Source organism: Brassica napus, chromosome A7 (assembly GCF_020379485.1).
Source record: "Brassica napus cultivar Da-Ae chromosome A7, Da-Ae, whole genome shotgun sequence".
Taxonomy (NCBI): Eukaryota; Viridiplantae; Streptophyta; class Magnoliopsida; order Brassicales; family Brassicaceae; genus Brassica; species Brassica napus.
The window spans coordinates 2,214,143-2,235,289 of record NC_063440.1 but is presented as its reverse complement, the minus strand read 5'-3'; the positions used below and the strand labels follow the sequence as shown (position 1 = coordinate 2,235,289).

General features: G+C 35.7%; 2 protein-coding genes and 1 non-coding gene across 3 annotated transcripts; 1 reads left to right on the top strand and 2 right to left on the bottom strand.

The window, feature by feature from the left end:
• Positions 1–2,759: 2,759 nt before the first annotated feature.
• On the bottom strand, positions 2,760–8,595 carry LOC106453778 (ABC transporter B family member 5-like). The gene is made up of 11 exons (XM_013895988.3): positions 8,256–8,595; positions 8,114–8,168; positions 7,688–7,863; positions 7,385–7,606; positions 7,050–7,288; positions 6,054–6,853; positions 5,167–5,960; positions 4,821–5,087; positions 3,808–4,071; positions 3,398–3,694; positions 2,760–3,303 (listed from the first exon to the last, which is right to left on the bottom strand). Exons 1-11 carry the CDS (start codon positions 8,538–8,540, stop codon positions 2,953–2,955), a joined length of 3,750 nt encoding a protein of 1,249 aa, XP_013751442.2. The 5' UTR covers positions 8,541–8,595; the 3' UTR covers positions 2,760–2,952.
• Positions 8,596–9,517: 922 nt separating this feature from the next.
• On the top strand, positions 9,518–9,591 carry TRNAI-AAU. Its single transcript has one exon. It is a non-coding gene; the product is annotated as a tRNA-Ile (tRNA).
• A 59-nt stretch (positions 9,592–9,650) lies between these two features.
• On the bottom strand, positions 9,651–16,276 carry LOC106451672 (histidine kinase 1). Its single transcript, XM_013893628.3, has 13 exons — positions 15,577–16,276; positions 15,246–15,488; positions 14,375–15,166; positions 13,934–14,181; positions 13,692–13,851; positions 13,437–13,563; positions 13,262–13,351; positions 12,975–13,169; positions 12,815–12,884; positions 11,885–11,927; positions 11,669–11,806; positions 10,178–11,170; positions 9,651–10,092 (listed from the first exon to the last, which is right to left on the bottom strand). Exons 1-13 carry the CDS (start codon positions 15,823–15,825, stop codon positions 9,856–9,858), a joined length of 3,585 nt encoding a protein of 1,194 aa, XP_013749082.2. The 5' UTR covers positions 15,826–16,276; the 3' UTR covers positions 9,651–9,855.
• Between the last annotated feature and the right edge of the window lie 4,871 nt (positions 16,277–21,147).

Genomic DNA, 21,147 nt, shown 5'->3' with positions numbered 1-21,147 from the left:
GAGGATAACGCGTTTGGCACATGAAACCCATCTTCATTCTCTATATATAGGCGTTTGGCACATGAAACGTCATAATTAGCCAAATATACATTAATTATGTCAATATTAAAAAAATGCACACGTGGGCTATAAACATGAAATATGTATAGTGTTGCGATTTTGCCCACACTTTGAATCGATATGGATGAATTAAGATTGTAAAAAAATTATTATTGTGGATTTATGTGGGATTTTGTAGCTAATTATAGAACTATAAATCTACACAACTACACAAATACATAGAACATGCATAAACTAATACTCGATAAATTAATAAATTATGCCGTCGTAATTTGGGCGGTTCAAAATTTGACACAAATCGAAAAATAATAAAATAATATTTTAAAAAAAAAATCTATGTAAATATATGGTCCCATTAAAATTATAAATTAATAATATATATGTATACATATTTTATATAAGTAAGAACCTATTATTATATTATTTGTTTTATATTCACAATGAAATTATCTTTATATTTTTTTAACACTTAATATATTTTTATGAGATTTAGTAATATTATATCTAAAACCACATTTAAGTTCTATGCAATATATATTATATACACTGAATAATATAACAAAATTAATATAAATGTCATATTTCAAAGAATAACAATTAATGTCTATAAACTGAAATCAAATATTTTTGTTATCTTAGAATAAAGATATTTTAATATTATAAATCTAAATAAGAAAATATTTGTAAATTAATATCTCTATAAATTAATCAAATTATAAAGTCCCAACATTGTTAATTTATAGAGGTTTACTATATATATATTTACAACCACATGGTAGTTTCTTTTTTTTTTTTTTTTTTTTTTTAATACTTTATATATATTAAATCAACCCAAAGAGGGAGTACCGGAACAAGACCTCCGGTTAGCCGATGGAGAAACAGAGATCCCGAAAATAGATTAGGCTTATCACTAAGTACAAGGAAAAGTAAGCGCAAAAATTCAGCGGGAGGGAAAGAATCTCGACTCAAAGGACCGTTACCAGTCACTCTTCATCGCCAGAGATACGCGGCCAACGACGCCGACTTAAATAAATCAAGCCGACCACTGCATCTTCGCATCCTTCTCAAATGAGGCGCCGACACACAATTTCGAGAATCACCAGAACTTCTTACTTCAAACCGTCGGATCAAAGTCGGATACTCGAAACGGACCGCACCATTGGGGATTACCGCCATCCACAACTAGTCCACTTCTTTCCCCAAAGCTCAAACCGGAGAAGGTGCAACCCTCCAGAACCACTCCTCCGCACCACGGAGAAACAAGAAGGTCCACTCCATACAAACTAACTAGATTCTCATTCACGAAGATGAAGCTCTGTATCCGATATACACAATGCAGAAACAAATAAACACATGACGGCGAGAGATATAACCTCAACCGGATGCAAAAGACGGGTCCAAGAAAGCAGCTGCGCCAAGACCAGAAAGCTCCTTAAGACCTGTAAAGCTACTAGAGAACAACACTGCTGAATAAGCAAAGCCAACATCAGCACTGGGAAATGTTGAACTCAACGAGCAGAGTCATCGAGGCAGAAACGTAAAGCCGGAGACCACCCAAACTAACATCCTCCCCACTGCTTACCGTTTCCGAGAACCGGAAAGCGGGTAGCTTGAAACTGTCAGGCTCTCGCGTCGATGACATGGACACGAGCACCACAGAGAAAACCAACAGGAGCAAAACGCCTAAGAAGCTTTCCGGAAGCTTCGAAGACGGACTGGAACAGGACACCGGGTAGAGACGCCGCAAATGAGAGAGAGATCTCCGGGACTGCCAAGACAAGGCCATAGACGACCCAGTCATGGAGCAGACCATTGATACTCCACCCGCCGATACTAGAAGCTCCGGCACGCACCGGACAAACCTCTAGGTGAGACGAGTCTCCGAGAAGAGGGTACTCCAGAGCTCTCAAGACGCCGAGTTGAAGGTTCAAACCCACCAAGACGCCGAGGTAGGTCAACAAACCGAGAACCCGACACCGCACCTCGAAACCAGACCACGACGGGCGGATCTAGAAGAGAGAAGCCCGGATCTGGAGGAGAAGCCGCCGCAACCTCCACACGCGCCACCGTCTTGAGCGAGTGAATCCAAAAGAGATGAAAATTGAACCCACTCTAAACCCTAAAAAGCTGACCCCTTTGACTCACCACCGCCTTTCCCACCTCGAAGTCACACCGGAGAGCCGAGCACCCGTCGATTCCGGCCGCGTATCCATCGTCTAGGGGCTCTTCCTCGAGGGTAACTACCATATCGGAGGGAACAAGAGAGGGGTACGAAGGAGCAAAGGAAAAATGAGGAGAAGGGAGGAGGCAAAGCCCTCCGGCGGCGGCGAAGTGGTGGCCACGCGCCGGAGGCAACAGAACGATTGCGAGAGAGAGCTAGAGAGAGAAGGGGTTAGAGAGAGAGAGCTCTGCGATACTAATATCTTCTTCATAAGTTCACATGGTAGTTTCTAGCTTTCAGCGTATTTCTTAAAGTATTATAAATAGGAGATGTGGTTAAAGCTTTCTAATCATCTGAATACAAATTAAGACAATAACGAGAAAGAGAAAGATCAAGAAAAATACTAAAGAGTTGTGTCTTACTCATTACACTCTCGTGATCACTATTAAGCTGTTATCGTGAGACTCTTTTTTTTTTCTTGCTAAAATATTCGTTATCGTGAGACTCTTTTGTAGTATTGAATAAAAGATACGTTTGATTCATTGTAGTTTTAAAGCACAAATTTGGATTCAATCATTCAACTCCTTACCAAAAAAATTATTTTCTTCAGCCAAACAAACAATGAAAAATTCTTCATACAAAACATTTGGTTCGAAAAATTCGTGTCTTTAACTTGTTTCTTTTCTTTTGTTTATTATGAAAAATATACGGTTTTTGTATGATTGTATCAATTAGAAAGCACTCATGTGAAGTTGAACGAGGGAAGCATAAACACCACCTTCGATATTCATCAACGTCTCGTGCGTCCCTTTCTCCGCGATCACACCGTTCTTCACTACGGCGATGACGTCAGCATTCTTGATCGTCGAAAGCCTGTGAGCCACCACGATGGTGGTCCGGTTCACCATCACCTGGTCAAGTGCGTCCTGAACCACACGCTCTGATTCTGCGTCCAACGCGCTCGTCGCTTCGTCCAGTAACAAGATCTTCGGTTCTTTCACGATGGCACGTGCAATTGCCACGCGCTGCTTCTGTCCTCCTGATAACTGTATCCCTCTCTCCCCGACCACCGTATCGTAACCCTAAAACCAAACAGGAAAGAGTTTTTACTTGCAACACAAGTAATAATCTCTGTATGTCTTAACTATATATATCAAAAGGTCTTGTTTCGGTCACCTGTTGTATACTAGAGATGAATTTATGAGCATTACAGAGCTCGGAAGCAGCTACGATCTCAGCCTCGGTTGCTTCTTCTCCTCCCTTTCCATACGCAATGTTGGCTCGTATTGTGTCGTTGAACAGTACAGGCTCTTGCCCCACAAGCCCCATTTGTTTTCTCAGCCATTTCAGTTGCAGCTTCTTGAGCTCAACTCCGTCTAAAGTGATATGACCCGAATCTGGATCGTAAAACCTCTGTAACAGAGATATCACCGTAGATTTACCTGATCCACTTTCTCCGACCAAAGCAACAGTCTGAATAAGAACAAAAATTAGGAAAGTCAACATGTAAAGTGTTAAAGAAGCATAAGTTCTATATATATTACTTAGGATTTATAAGTTTTATAATTTGTATACAGAAATGTTACCTTTCCGGCACGAATGGAGAAACAAAGATCACGAAATATCTGAATATCAGGTCTAGTTTGGTAAGCAAACTCTATGTGACAAAAATCGATATCTCCCTTTACATTCTCCAACACCATCCCTGATTCATCTCTCGAGTCTATCTTCGATTTCCTATCGATGATTCCGAAAACTGAAGCAGCAGCACTCTTAGCTTTGCTTGAATCAGGAGCGAAAGAACTCGCCGCAGAAATCCCAATTGTTGTCATCGTCAATGCTAAGAAAACCTGGCGCAAAACCAGCCAATAGAAAAAGATTAAGCATGTTCTCGTCAAGTAGGTCTAGGCAATAAAAGTGTAATCCAATATCAGTACTGAATTCGAACCAAAAACAACATGAATCCATATACGATCCGAACTATAAAATACTCGAATTGATCAGGTAGAGAGTTGTGTAAAACATACATGAACCCTAAGTGTTATTACTTATCAACCCAACACAAAAACTAATAATCGAATAACCCATAAAGCTGACCTAAAAATCCAAGTTATTAGTTTCCGAATTGTATTCAAAAACTAGTATCTTAGATATTCAATTTTACATGAAATCACCGTGGCCTAGTGGTTAAGATTTAAAGGCTTCTACACCAAAACTGGGGTTTAAAGGCTACTCAAGTCGTCTATATAATGTTTCTCGTAATTTGTAATAACATAATTAACCAGACTAAAAAAAATATATTCAATTTTATGTTTACGCTGTTATATGACATTTAAAATTATCCGAACCAAATTAAAATTAACCAGACTTGAAATAAATTTTGATCTAAAATGAGTCTTTGGATATATTATAAAATATATTCGAATCCAAAATATTATTAACCGAACCTGGCCTAAAAAATATAAAATCCAAGTGGTGGTGCTTAGGTGGCTGAACCAAAAACCTGAAATCCTAACCGAACCGAACACCGACCATGTCTAATTGTCTATCCTCAAAATTTATCATATAGATTTCCAAAGAAAAAGAACCATGACAAAACCTGAAAAACACCGTTGTAGGTTGTCCTTCCGTCTTTAACCAATCTAGCACCTGCGTAGAAACAAGCAGCATAGACAGAGTAAAGAACGAAGAAGGAGAGACCAAACCCCAATCCTGCGACTACTCCTTGCTTCGTTCCCGATTTGATCGAATCTTCACATCGTTTCTTATACATCTCTATCACTTTCTCCTCCGCACAGAAAGATGCAACCGTTCTTATACTCCCAACCGCATCGTTCGCTACTTGACTCGCCTCCTCGTACTTTGTCTGAAAACTATTTATTTCAGTTTCTTGTTTAACAAGTAACCAACCCTAAACCTATTTAATGAAAAAAGGACCAACCAACCTTTGCGTCTGCACTGAAGCCTTTCATGAACTTAACCTGAACGTAATTATTGATTCCAGTTAAAGGAATCATTACTAAGATAATAACAGCTAACTCCCAGCTAATCGCAAAAGCTATGATTATTCCCGCCACTGCGGATGCAACGTTCTTGACAGTTAGAGCCAAAGAGTCGTCCACAAGTGTCCTGATCAAGGCTGCATCAGCAGAGAGCCTTGCTCCCATGGCACCACTCGAGTTCTCGGGCTCATCAAACCACCCAACCTCCATGTGAACAACTTTCTCAAAACACATTGATCTTATCCTACGAATCAGTCTCCCTCCAGCTACGGCAAACAAGGACATATGTATTGGATACACTACCAAAGAGAGTACACCAAGAAGCACAAATATTATCGACCAGAATCTCGAATCGCTCCTCAGCTCATGAGGTGGTTGGAAGAAAGCTATGATAACTTTAGCAAAGAGGAGTCCGAAGATTGGGAATATAGCGCCATCAAGTGCACATACTAAGGTTCCAAGTATGAGAATGGGAGCCTCCGGTTTGTTAAGAGCAGCAATTCGAGTAATCGACACATCTTGGGGCATTTCTTTAGGCTTTTCAGTGTTTTCTTGTCCTGCAACAGAAACAGATTCATCATCATTATGCATCCTACTGACACCATTTCCTCTTGATGATTCATTCCTGATAGATCCATTTGAAATCTCTAATCGTCTTGATTCTGTGTTTATCTCTTGTAGCCGTATAAGTTGTGAATAAGCCCCTTCATGATCCTTGAGTAACTCCAAATGTGAACCTTAAAATGTTAAAAGTAAACCAAAATCTAAACAGTTTTATAACCAACCCAAAAGAATATATATACGTAAGAATGTGTATCATGTACGTGTACCTTCTTCAACTATCTTTCCACGGTGAAGAACAGCAATCATATCAGCATTTCTCACTGTGCTTAACCGATGTGCGACAATCACAGTAGTCCGGTTAACCATCACCCTATCTAAAGCTTCTTGAACCACTCGTTCGGATTCTGCATCAAGAGCGCTTGTCGCTTCATCTAGCAGCAAAATCCTTGGATCTTTAAGTATGGCCCTAGCGATTGCGATCCGCTGTTTCTGTCCTCCTGATAGCTGAGTTCCATGTTCACCTACCATTGTATCCAAACCCCGAGGCAACTTATCGATAAACTTGGCTGCGTTTGCTAGCTTTGCAGCTGCTTCTATCTCTTGGACACTTGCTCCCTCTTTCCCGTACCCAATATTCTCCATTATACTTGAAGAAAACAGAACCGGTTCTTGACCAACCAATCCAATCTTTCCTCTAATCCATTTCAGCTGAAACCCCTTCAAGTCAACACCATCAATAAGCACTTGCCCGGAACTCGGATCATAGAACCTTTCTATTAAACTGATCACAGTAGATTTCCCGCTGCCGCTTTCTCCTACCAAAGCAGTAGTTTTGCCACTTGGGATCATCAGAGAGAATCCTCCAAAGACCTCTTCTCTAGGCCTTGCAGGGTAACTAAAACACACATCTCTCAGCTCTATTTCGCCTTGTATATCTTCTAAAACCTTCCCGTTTAGATCTAAAGAATCAATCACTGGCTTTCTTTTTATTGTTTCAAACATTTTATAAGCTGCAGCTTGACCAGCTGCAAATGAGGTTAGACATGGCGCTGCTTGCCCTATAGACCTATCCAAAGAAACAAACAAAAAAAAAAGAGAGAGTTAGATTGGTTTCCAACTCAAAATCTAGCGAATTGGTTCATTTCGCTTATATATTCCTTAATTATCTTCCCGCTTCTAATGTGGGATGATGTCCCTTAAAAATTTTACAATTCTAATTGTTTTAACTGCCTTTGAGACTAAGAATGATATGTTTTACTCACATCGAACTCGCGACCACAATGATCATTACATTAATCACTGCACCACCTGTATACCCTTTTCTGAGTATCATCTCTCCACCAAACCATATAGCCAAAGCATAGCTACAAAAGAACACCAAGAACATTACTCCAAACCCTAAACCATTAGAGAGACCTTGCTTGACACTCGATTTATAGGCCGAGTTTATCAACTCTTTGTAGCTACTAGTCGCCTGCTTCTCTCCCGTGAATGAAGCAACCTGGAGAAATCATGTAATAACATGGTTTATGTTTCAAACTTTTATAAATTTTATGATAAGTTAACAAGTAAAGGAGGGAAAGGAAATATTATTAACGGTTCGAATAGACCCGCAAGTTTGTTCAACAATAGTTGATGCTTTGGCATAAGCAGCTTGTTGTTGAGAAGAAGCTTTAGTGAAAATAAGCGACATAGCTGCACCAGCCATAGCTAGAAGAGGAATTGAGGTTAACATAACAAGTGTAAGTAACCATCCTTTCACAAACGCTAATGCATATCCACCCAAGAATGTTACAAACAACTGTATAAATTTCCCAACCTGAGAAAAAATTTCACACTTCATATATTTCAATCTATTTATACATAACATCTATTTTTGGGGATATTTTTGTTTGTTTACCTTCTCACCCATAGCATCTAGTATAAGAACAGTATCACCTGACATACGACCAACAACTTCTCCTGTGTTTGTTTCGACATCGAAGAATACAATGTCTTGTCTTAGAATTGTCTTCAGATATAAACTCCTTATCCTTGCAGCTTGTCTTTCTCCCGTAATCACCCAGCAAGACACCTCTAGAACAGGGGAAAACATAAAACGAAATTGCTTTCTTCCTTAACAAGAAACAATTTTTTTTGTATATAGTAGTTGTGTTTTATTAATTTTACATAAGCTAATTAATAGCATGATCTATTATTTTCTTACTTCTTATATATTAGTTCTCACTTGAGGTTAAAGTTTATGTATTTATGTCAATTTTTACATTGAAAAGGTTAAATGGGTACTATACGACATTTAGTTTGAATCAGAGAGAGTATTACTTACGAAGAAAGGCTGCTACAAATGTCCCAAGTCCAAGGTAGACAAATTTCAAACAAATCTAAAACGAAGAAAAACAAACAAAATAAAGTAAACATAACCAAGTAAAAACTTGGAAGATTGTTTCCTTTGTGCATCTATATCTAACCTTGGAGATTAACTCAACAATGTCGTTTGTGAATAGGTTTCGACGACCAACCGTATCAATAAGATCACCAAACAATAATGTCATCAACGGAAAACCAAGACCGTTTCCGATAGCTCCGATCGAACCAACGATCATCAACAACACATCGGTAGAATCTGAGAAAGAAAACAGTTTGTAGAATGGTACCGTCTTTGCCTTCTCTTCGATTATCCCCTTCTTCATCTCCGACTGTGTGGGACTTCTTGAATGAACATGACTTGTTTCAAAACTAGATACATCGACCATTGTCCTGGATTTTCGTAGAGAAGTGACCCACACGTATCATAAATGAAACAAAGCCTAGAAAAAGCTATCATTGAAAGATCTTAAAACATATGAACGATCATTTAAAATTTCCGTTTACTATCAACTTTATTATTAAAGATACAATAATTAAAAACGTTTAGTGAGGTGTAAGATGAATATTATTTTGAAGATGTTGTTATCAGGTGACATAAACAAAGATTAAGAGACAAAAGCGTGGAATATTTTTTTTTTCCCTAACAAATACAGTTTAAAAAAAATACAGTTTAATTCATCATAACTTTCATGTAGTATTATTTTTAGCGTTATGTCATGTAATTCCTAAAATCATTGTTATAAATTTTTAACATTAACATTCGAGTTAATTTTTTTATTTTTTTGGTCACTGACATTCGAGTGACTTAATATGAAAATACCATCAGTCTTATGTCATGGGGAGCGACTAATTTTTGCATTTGCTCAACTTGAGTCGTGTATTCCACTATTCCTTATTGTATTCCTAACAAGGCATTTGATGGGCCTTGAACATGTTTAATTAGTCGACAGAAAATAGGCCTAAATATGGATATTCATTGTTATAGAATGTTTTTTTTTCTGTAAACTTGTTATAGAATGTTGCTACCTTCTTGTATATAAAGATGCTTAATATATATGAGTTGTGTCTATCCGATGATTCGCAGTAAGAAACTTAGGTCAAGGTGACTTGAGAAAAAAGGTTTTAGGTCAATGCGTAGATAGTTCATTGATTACAACATAAAATCATTCAATTGATTACCTCTAGCTTGCATCTTAATATCCTAAAAGACCATATTGTAGGAAACTATATATGACGCTTCATCTAGTGAATTAGGGATATCAAAGTCAGGCTTTCCATAAACATACATTATGATCGGACGCATTAAAAACATATATCTAGTAAATACTAGATATTTGACGTAAGATCGACATAAAGAGCAAATGGCCTATTAGCTCAGTTGGTTAGAGCGTCGTGCTAATAACGCGAAGGTCACAGGTTCAAAACCTGTATAGGCCACATTTTTTACTACAAACGGCAAAGCAGTAATATTTGGTCTTGCTTCATGACACCATATATAAAAACAAGTAGAAGTGTTATTTTACTTAAGTACAACAAGCATTCTTTAGTATACAAAGAATGACCCCAAAAAACAGAAACTTGATTCTCTTTCCCTTCAAAAACCTCATTGACCACTACAAACTTCACATATATACAAAAGCCAAGATCCCGAACCTAAGAAAGCCTCTCTCTCTCTCTCTTGTTAGATTCCATCCAATAACTTCAGTCAGAAAACGAAGTTAGGACTGTTGATGGTTTTGTAAGTGACAAAATGGTAGAGACCATAAGCTTTCGGTCAATAGGCTTAGTGAGATAAGCATCCATTCCTACCTCCAGGCACTTGGCTTCATCAGAAGACATTGCGTGAGCCGTCAACGCCACTATTGGTACGTGGAGACTGGTGCCAATCTCTGCTCTTCTTATCGCCTTTGTTGCCTCATATCCATCCATTTTTGGCATCTGCCATGTTGAACAAAACGTGATGTATTTGCATGTGTGTGAGAGTATGAATGAAATAAAAAAAGGTGTGAAGTGTTAGTGGTACCTGGCAGTCCATGAGGATCAAGTCATAAGGTGAGGAGTTTGGTGTATCAGATTGAGGATTGGTTTCTTCTTCTTCAGACAAGTTGTTGTGTTCTTGTGCATTGATAGACTTGTAGTTGAGGGCATCAACAGCTTGTTGTCCATCCCAAACTGCAGTTACAGTTGCTCCCATTTTCTCAAGCATTATGGTGGCTACTCGCTGAAGAACCGGTGTATCTTCCGCTAGCAAGATCCTCACACCTTCAAGAGACTTCTGATTCTTTCCATCCAAAGCAACTCCTGAATACAACCTGTTACTTCGATCTTTCCAATCTTCTTCCTCTTCCTCTTTTTTCTTCTGAGTCATACTTGTTGACTCATCGTTGCTTTTAGTAATGTCAAGAAGGTAGTTCTTAAGCACTGGAGAGGGCAATGCGGTTGGTTTCACAGATGTATTCTCTGAAGAGTCATCAGAGCTGCAAGTGTCGAACTGTGTTGGATCTATTTCTAAACAGTCGTGAGATTCATCACTACCGTTTCCTCTTAAGCCTCTCTTGCCGGTTTTAATCACAGCTTCAAGAATCTGGATCATCTTGGCCTTGTACAAGGGTTTGTTAACCATCATGACATGCCCTTTTCGTCTGAGCTCTGTTTTGACCGTGTTGGAGGTGTCGTGCTTCAAAAGCCAAGCGAACTTCGCTTTGCTGGAGAATCTGTCGAGGTAGTTAAGCTGTTCCTTCCATATATCTGTGGTGAGATCGAGAACTCCGATGTCCACCACTATGACGAACACAGGGTTCCTGATCTCTTGTATGTTGGAAAGCTCTGCTCTCAGTGATTCAGCGATGGTGTGCTGCGAGTCGAAGCTGTTTTCGCGGCTTCCCGTCTCGAAGAGGTCTCTGATGATCTGTGTCAGCACGTTCCAGTCTGATGCTTCGACTGTTGCAATGCCGTGTTTGCGCAGCCACTTTGATTGAATTGATCTTGCTGTGCTTCCAGATATTGAAAGTAGAACCTGTTCCATTAAAAACCAATAACACATTTAGGCATGGACACATTTAACCTAACCCAAAAAACCTGAAACTGAAACAGAGCTGGATTGGTACCCATAACCGAACCGGAACAGAAAACCAAATTGGTACCATAAATTTTAAAATATATATTATATACCTAAAAATATTAATTATACTGTATTTGGTTTCTAAATATCTTCCAATTATCTGAATATCTTTTATCCAAATATTTAAAAAAATTCTGAATTAACCAATATTTTTATCGGATTTATCCAATATTTTATCTGAAACCCTGTATTATCCGACGTTTTTACCCATATTATCCGAAATTACCCAAAAACTAAAACCGAATTGAATCTGAATTTTTTAGATATCAGCCGATTCCCGACTTTGGTATCCGAGCCAAAACTCAAAATAACTGAAACTTTCCTAAATTTCTAGAATCAAACAAAGAAGCTTTAATCTATCATCCATAGGTCATAATCAATGTCTTTACGTACCACAAGACCGTACTGGGAGAACTCTGGCTGGTAGATTTGTTCTGCGTTGTCTGGAATACTCAGAATCAAGTGTAGTCTCATTATAGTCCCTCTCCCATTTTTCTGTACTACTTTGATATCTCCACCCATCTTGTTTACCTGTTAAGTTACAACAAAGCAAAGGTTTCAGATGATTTGCTTGACTCATCAAACTCTAAAGTTCCAGACTAGACTAACCAAGTTTCGCACGATACACAGTCCAAGTCCAGTTCCTCCGTGCCTGTACAAGAACAGTGAGGGTTAAGACCCAAATAAGAACATAGCTTTGCTTAGCCCTGCGGTTTCGGATACTTCGGTTTATTCGGGTCAGATATTATTGGTTTCGGTTATTTCAGTTCGGCAATAATTCCACCGAAGTAAACCGAAAAAGGCTCTGTTCGGTTTAAAAAAAAACTAGGTGTCTTGCCCGCATATGCGGGCTTAATTGTTTTACAATATTTATTAGTTTATTTTTTATTAATTCAAAAACCAGCATAATAACTTATTATTTATGTTTTCAAAAAAATTAAATCAAACATATATATTTTTATTAAAGATAACATTGACTTTAACCACTGAATTTATTATAATTGTTTTACAGTTTATTTTTAAATTTTATAATTGAAAAATATGTTTTAAGATAACAACACAATATATAAGAGTTATTTTATTTTTTAAAAAGTTAATATTATTAATAAAAATTCGTTTTTGATTATATAATTAATTATATATATAATTCATTAAAGGTATTATAGATATTAACCGCTCTAACTTTCAACGTGAGAGCTCTATTGCTAAAAATTACTTTGCAAATAATAGTATAGATTATCCGAAGATAATCAATTTTTCTTTCTTTTTTTTGCGTTTCGGTTATATTTAGATTTATTTTTCTAAAAAACTCTGATATTTTTGGTTAAATTCTGTTATTTTTGGTTAGGTTATTTCAGATAATCAGTTCTTTTTTTATTTTTCTGAAACCGAAAACTGAACCGTTTTCAAGTCACAAACTCAAAACCGTAACTGAACTGAAAACTGAAAATTTTGGTTCGGTTCAGCTGGTTCCGTTCAAATCTGCAGGCCTAGTTTTGCTTATACATTTACTGTCTGCACTTTATTGTGATCACTTACGTCCGAGTGGTAGAAGGATCAGCCTGCTCAAAGCTCTCAAACACAGAGTCCCATTTGCTTGGATCTATTCCTGCAGACAAGATTTATATGGAAAATTGACTTTCAGAACCTGGGAAATTGGGAATAAAGAGTATATAGTTAAGAAACTCAAGTGTCATACCACATCCAGTGTCATCAACCTCAAACCAAAGAACAATTTTGTTCTCGTTCTTACAAGACTTGTGCAAATGATTCCTGTGATGCACCAGCTTTGTTTTCACTGGAGCCCATGGTTTCTTTCTGTCAACAGTTAAGCTCATCTCATCATGTAGAGAATTCACACTGTCGCACCATCCACGGAGAATAATGTGGCCCGCTGCAAAGTATTCATCTTTTTCAGATTAGCAATGCACATCTCTGTCATGAAAGAAAAAAACAAGAGAAGATAGAGATGGTCACAAAACTTACTTGTTGTAAACTTTATAGAATTGCTTATAAGATTTGCAAAGATCTGAACAAGCCTTGCTGAGTCCCCTCGGACTAATGTTGGCATGTCATCTGCGGAAAGAGAAATCATAAACCGGGTTTCATTTCAATGAAGATTCAGTAGTTTAGCTGTCTACAATATAATAACCAGCCGTACCAGAGAGGTCTAGAACAGTCTCTACATTGTGGTTAATACACTGCACTGAGAACATGTCAACAAGTCCTTCTAGTTCTCTTCCCAAATCGAACTCAGCTTCTTCCAGAACAAGTTTTCCAGACTCAACCTATGGCAGAAAAAGAGAAAATCTGAGGTCAGTTTGTAGGAAAGACACATCTGAAACAGATAATGTTTACTCACAGCCTAACTTAAAGATCTGCATATGTAATAATTATATCAAAAGTAAGTTCTGACCTTGCTCAAGTCCAGAATGTTGTTGAGAAGCCGGAGGAGTGCAGTAGAGCACTTCCTGATCTGAGTGACTGTTGCATATTGCTCATTTGAAAGACAATCATCTGATATCAGAATATCCAGCAATCCAATCACAGCAGCCATAGGCGTCCTCAACTCATGGCTAGTATCCATAAAAAAAAGGAAAACTCATCTCAGTATTTAGCATTAAGAATGTTAAACAGTCAAAAAGAAATCTGACAAACCTCATATTTGCCAAAAACTGGCTTTTGTAGTTGCTTGAAGCTTCAGCTCTTCTTCTTGCATCAAGCTGCCTTATCAGTTCTGCTCTTAGTTTCATCTCCTTTGAAACTCCATTTGTGAGGATTAAAATGCAGACACATCCAATAAAGAAGATGCAGACAGAAGCAGATATCAGTATAACCAAAGTCTTGAAGGCTCTTTCATCCACTTTTCCCATTATGAACTTCCTCGGAATAATGACAACACCTATCTGCAAAATGCGTAAAACCGAAAAAGGTTAAACAGTTAGACTTCTTGAAGATTTGAATGCCAATATGCAAAACAACTACAGTGTGGTCCTAATAGTAACAAAAACATATAGATACATAGGTATATATATAAATTTTTGTTACTATTAACTGCGGTGCAGTTTGTTACCATTCATTCATAGCGAGAAAACTTACAATTGGAAGTCTCTTGAGATTGAGATAAAATGAATCAAGGTAATACTGTTGGTCACCAAGCCTTGCATTGTCAGCATGAACAACGTCAGGGAGGTGACTACCATAAGTCTTCTCTAACCAATGAGCTCCTGTCTTAATAGCCCACTCCTTCGAATCAACGGCTTTCATCAGCTTAGGCCCTCTTGATGTATTCGTTAGCAGAGGACCATCTGTGGAAGTAGCAAGCAAGTATCCTTCTTGAGATGTCAGATAAATATGCCCACCATGTACTTCCACAAGCTCTCTCATCAACTGCCCCACGCTGTAAAGCGCAGTCGTCACCCCAACAACAGCCACAATGCTCTTGTTCGAAGCATCGAAGACGGGCAAAGCCGCCGAGAGAAGTGGAGAGTCCATGTATTTGCTTACCGTCACATGCCAAGAAGCTTCACCATCAGGCACCTGTGAGATCCCAGCGATGTTGATGAGATCATCAGGTGGAATCTGAAGAGGCTTCCCTAGCTTTGCGCCTGTGATTGGATCGAGCTGCTGCTGGTACCAAATGGCAGTCATGTTCCCGTGTATCGTCTGGTTGTTCCAGCCGTGGCCCATTGACATTTTTACATCTTCAAGGCCCGTCGTCTCGCTGATGGAATAGTTTTTGAGATCGGAGTAGATGTAGAAGGTGCTGCTGCTTGCTGGATCTCTGTGGAAGGCTTGGACAAAACCGTTTCTGTAGTTTATGGTTATGGCATTTAGAGCTTTGGCACTAGCAAACAGAGCCCATGTCACATCTTTCATTGCTTGATACATCTGATTAAATTTTTTTTAACAATTAATATAAAAAGCATCTCAAAATCAAAACAGAGAATAGAGAAACAGAAAATGGAACCTCAACAAGTTCTTCTTGAGTGGTTGGCTTGTCATATTTTTTAATGACATATTCAGAGAGCTTGACCTGAGCTGTTGTTAGCTCGGATGTGGTGTTTAAAACGCTCCACATCCTTAAGATTGGACGCTGAAGAAGCTCGTACCTAAGGCCAGTTGCTAAGTTTTGAAGCGATTGCTTTGTGTATATCCTTGTGAAGTGCCATGTTAGTATTGTTAAAAGCCCTATTAGAATTGCTAGCATCACCTGCACACACACACACACACACAGACCCATCTCAACTTATAAAGCTTCCACCTTTCTTATCAAAAGATTGATCAAAAACTAAACTAACCATTATAGCGAGGCGAACGACGAAGACACTGTAGTAAGAAGACAAGCAGTGACTACTTGCGTATTGAAACTGTTCTTGCTCGACATCTCCGCGTATGATCCTTGTCTCTCTTGGCGATTCTGGGTTACTTCTCCAAGGGGTAACCCATTCAGTCATTTTATCGAACAGTTTAGTGATCTTCTTCTTCCTTGGACCCATTGGAGAATCAGGAAGACTCTCTATACTCACTGAGAAGCTTTCTCTTTGCATCTTTAATTCTGCTCAGAGACGAAGACACATGTTGGGGTCTTTGTTGTTGTTGTTGTTGTTGGGTGTTTTTTTTTATTTAGTGGAAAGCTAATGCCTTTACTGCTTCTTGTGTCACTCCCCACTCTTTGATCAATACCAACCCAAAAAGAAAATTAATATTTTAGTAATAAAATTAGAAACCCATGAAGCAAAAATGGTAAAGCTTCAGACTTTTGTAGAATAGAGAGAAGCAGAGACTGGAGAATAGAGAAGCAAGACAGTGTTCTTATTTATATATACAGAGAATAAACAGAAAGATGAAATCTTTTGTTCTCCTTTTTTAACGAAATCAAATAAACGAAAAAGCAAAGATCTTCGAATTTTGGCCAGTGGGAATGTGTAGAAGGTAATACAGATTATATTTGGCTTCTTCAGGTCCACAGTCCACAGAAGCTTCAGAGGATGTACGGAGTGAAGGAATTTTCCAAGTTTTAGTATTGTTTTTTTTTTAAATTTAAAAAGAAAGAAATAAATTATTAACGGACCTAACTTTGAGTTTTTATTTTATTCTTCAGAAAGAGAATTCATCTTTAGCTTTGAGTTGTTCTCTCTCAGAAGGTTTTAAAGATTTGAGTGCTTGTGATTTGTTTAGGGTTTTGTCTTTTTACAAATAGGATAACATAAAATGTTTTTTTTAACAACCATTTGAGTTTATCTCAGTGCACTCGTTTAAAAAAAAAGGTATTTGGCCGACATTTTCTAAGGCTAAACAAATTATTATACAAATAAAAAGAACAAAGCTAATCTTTACTACATTATATATTTGTTACTCTGGTTTTGATTGGTAAAACGCAATTCCACGCCTATTTTACCGATCAACAAAACTTATAGAATAAAAAGATACAAAATGTAAACATATGTTTTTCTGATAAAAAATCATTAAGCTAAAATATTTTAGGAATCACCATTTTCCATAGTATTTAATTATTTGATAATATTTTAAACTTTTTAAAATATGCTAAAATTTTTAACATAAATTTACTAAAAATGATTCAAAACTTAATTTTAAATGCAAAAGCTAGACTCCAAATTCTATCAAATGCAAAAGTAACCCCAAAATCCTTGTGAAATTACAAGAATTCCTATATGACTAAACAAAAAAAACAAAATACATTTTTACGAATATAACTCCGGGAAGTCTTCTGTGATTTTGTAAGTCTTCTAAGTGGATCTTAAAAGTGATTCATAAATTTTATAAGAAAATTTGAAATCATGTTATTATAAACATTTGTAAATGATATAAATTAAGATCTTGTAAAGTTGAATTGTTTTCGACATAGATGAGTAAATGTAGTTAGTCAGGATATTCTTTGGTTTAGGGTTTGGTAACATATTTTGTAATATTGTTTGTATTTTTAAGGTTAGAAATTGGAAATTGTTTTTTTTTTTAAATTAAAATTTGACCTATATGCGTTTAGTTTTGTATATATTAAACATTTTTAAAGTTAATTTTAAGTTTTATGAAGTATTTGTTTCTACTTAGTTGGTTATTTTGAGTTTAAGGTTTACGTGAATTAAGTCTTCCAATAAATAATGCACTAGAAGTCTTCTATTAGAAGACTTTTCTGAATTGAAAATATTTAACTTTATTGGAATTTATCTTGTTTTTGCAGGTTTTTCATTACATGGTTCTCATCTTCCACTATTTCAAAGTTATATATATTAATCATTTTCATTTATTTGGTAACTTCTTATTGCTTAAAGCTCTTACCTTTTAATTTTTTTTTTGTTGTTTAAAACTCTTACCTTATTTTTGAAGTTTTTCTCAGTTATTAAACCATTTGAATGATTTTGGATATGTAGGTTTTTTAAATTTTAGTCATACTTTGAAAGAGTTCCAGTGAAGTCTTCTAACATATTATGCACTAGAATCTGAAGGAGTCTTCTCCCACGTCTCTTCTTTCGTAGCAGATCTGAGCGTTTGGTAAGTCTTCATGTCTGATTTTTGTTTATTTGGTAACCTCTTGTTGCTTAAAACTCTTATTTTTTGAAAACTCTTTTTGTTGCTTAAAGCTCTTACTTTATTTTTGAAATTTTTCTCTATTTTGAAGTCATTTGAATGCTTTTGGATATACATGTTTTCAAATCTGAATCAGACTTTGTAAGACTTCCATTGAAGTATTCTTGGACGTTTTCTAACATGCACTAGAAGACTTCACGAAGTCTTCAAAAACCTGAAGTCTGAACATGAGGACTATCAAAGTGTATGATGTGTATGTCAAGTGGAGTCCAAACTTATATATTTGGAGGAATGATCTATAACTCCAAGTGTAATAGTTTTGTTTATGGTTTGTTTTGTGATTTGTATGTGTATTCTTTTAGTTGTGTATTCTTTTTGTAAAATTTGAAGAGATATTAATAAAAAGAATTTGGTAAATATTTTTATGTCTATCATATTATCTTACCAAAAGTACTTGATATTATTGAAGTTAAATAACAAACCACAATAAAACAAAAATTTAGTCAAATTTACTAAAACTAAGGGAGAAGACTTAAAAAAACATAGTTAAATTCACAAAAGATCAAACATTACATAAGAGAAGAACATATAATACTTTCACTAGAAGTCTTCTGGAAAGTTTTCAGAAACTTCAATTTAAGAGGGAAATTTAAATTTAAGCAGGAAACTTACATTTTAAAGTTAAAACTGAAATTTTTAAATCTCATGGAAGTTATAAAAATTATCTTATGATCTAAAAACACATTAAACCACATGACATGATATTCTTGAAATTAGTTAACACTTTTGAAAGTTACTTAACACTCTTACACTTCTTAATAAGTTTTCTAGGATTAACTAGAAACAATAATAAACATGAATGTTGGTAGCCTCATAATTATCACCAATTAAATTATGAATTTCATTCATGAGCCCCAATATTAACTAATATACATGAGTTAACAAGAAAATATTAAAAAGTCTTTTTAATTTTAGAGAAAATGAAAGTTTATTACACATTGACTTAGAAGACTTCTCCGTGGAAGTCTACCATTTAGATCATTTTTGCAATTGAAAAGTTACGAAGGAAGAATTCCATGGAAGTCTACTCTAAAGCAGACTTCTCTGAAATTATTTCTTTGTAAATGTTGGCTTACTTTTGTTTTTGAAAAAAATCTCAAAATACCATTAAAAACTTACCGAAAAGTCTTTTTGGATAAACAAGTTAGTTTTGTAATTCACCAAATTTTGTCCAAAATTTGACATTCTTTAGAAGACTTCCCAACTGTCTGGTGGAAGTCTTTTCACTGTCGGTAAAAGTCGTCTTTGGTTACTTTTACAATTGATATTTAAAACTTATAATTTATTTTTAACAAGAAGACTTCCAGTAAGTCTTCTCTATCACAACCAAATGTTTGACCAGAATCTCGGAATAAAAATCTGGACGACTTCTAAGAAAGTCTTCTAATTAAAATTAAAAACTTAAGTTTTACTTGTCAATTTAAAATTAAAGTAACCTAAGACGACATTCACTGACAATTTTATCTGGCAAATATATCTCTGGGAGCATCATTAAATTTCTAAATTATAAAATATCTTAAAAAATACTATTTATAAACAAAATTACCCGAAAGCCAAATTATCTGAATATTTTTTATTCAAAATATTAAAGTTATCCAAATTATCCGATATTTTTATCCGAACAACCTGAATTACACGACAATCAAACTGAAAACCCCAAATTATCCAATATTTTATCTACAAATCCGTAATTACACGAAATACCAGAATTGAAGTGGAACAAAATTGGACCTGATTTTGTTTTTGCATATTAGCTGGTACCCAACTTTGCTACTGAACCGATACAAAAACTGAAATAACTCAACTGAAATAAAATCAAACCAAACTTTGTAAATAGTTGAATGGTTTCTAAATTTCTAGAACCGAAAACCAAAATACCTGGACTGAAATCAAATGCTAAGGACTTATAGTGCATCTACATTTAAATGGTGCGAAGAAAGCATTATATTTTTACAAATTATTTAACTCCTTTTAGTGGAGTACATATGTTGTTTATAAACGAATTACGATACATGCAGTGTTTTTATATCCGATTCGGATTGACAATCAAGCCGATATACTCAGTGGCCATATATAATGTGGATTGGCTTATGTTTTTCATGTAGCATGCTACCAGAGGTTCTATAACTAATATGTTTCCACAAAATTTGGACCTGGTTGACCCCGCAAAAAACCCATAAAAATGTATAATATTTTTTTAAAAAAATTGATTAAACCTCTCACATACGTTTTTAAAAAAATATTGGTTTTGTCATATAAGGTAAATGCATTGTGTTTATTCTATGCATTTTTATTTATAGGTTTTGTAATGATCAATACTATTAAAAATTTAATGTAGATTTAGTTCTTTTGTTTATAAGCATATAATGAGTTTAGACCTATTAATAAAATTAAATTTATGATTGCTGGAATGGGCTTTCGTAATGGGTCATAAATGTAATGAATTAAATTAATGGGTATATATATTTCTTAAGCTCAAAAACCAAAAGAAAAAAAATTACCATTAATGAAAATTAAATTTTCTTTGTAAATTTAGAGGTATTTTGGGAAACTAGACATTTTCATTAAAGGAAAAAAAAAATTTTCTGTTTTAATAAGATAGGTATGTTTTGTTAGAAAATCTTATCTATTAAAACACAAATCATGACTTCTTTCATGTGTAAATTTTTTTTGGATCATCCCTTAAAAATTAATTAATATATTTTTGTACTTACCTAATAATATTCCAAACAATAAATTTTAATTTAACACAAATCTTTTTCTTAACGCCGTATAATTATCCTATTACAAATTATGAGAAACATTACAGAGTATTCTGCAGCTAACAATTCTACTGACAATTCTACATGCATTATGAGGATCCAAGTGAGACTGCATCACCTAAACCGCCCTATGGGATCCACGCTTGGCAGTACTCCATGCTGCAAATCTCTTGTAATTATTTTTTCAATTAATTTGCATAATTCTGCTTTCTAAGGGAATCGAAACCTATACCTCCGGGTATAGAAGCATTATTAATAAACCTTAGTCAAATCACTGGACCAAATAGACTTCCACATTTAACACAAATTTAACCCTCTTATTTACTCCCAAAATTATAGCTTTTTTTTAAGTCTATTTCATGTATAATGTCACTATATGATGCAAGAATTTTCGTCTCAGGTTCTAAAACCCTATAAATATATTGCAACTGCACATAAAATAAAGTAGTATTCTAGGAGTCGAATACACAAAGGCTAATAATTACACTACAGTTTTATCAC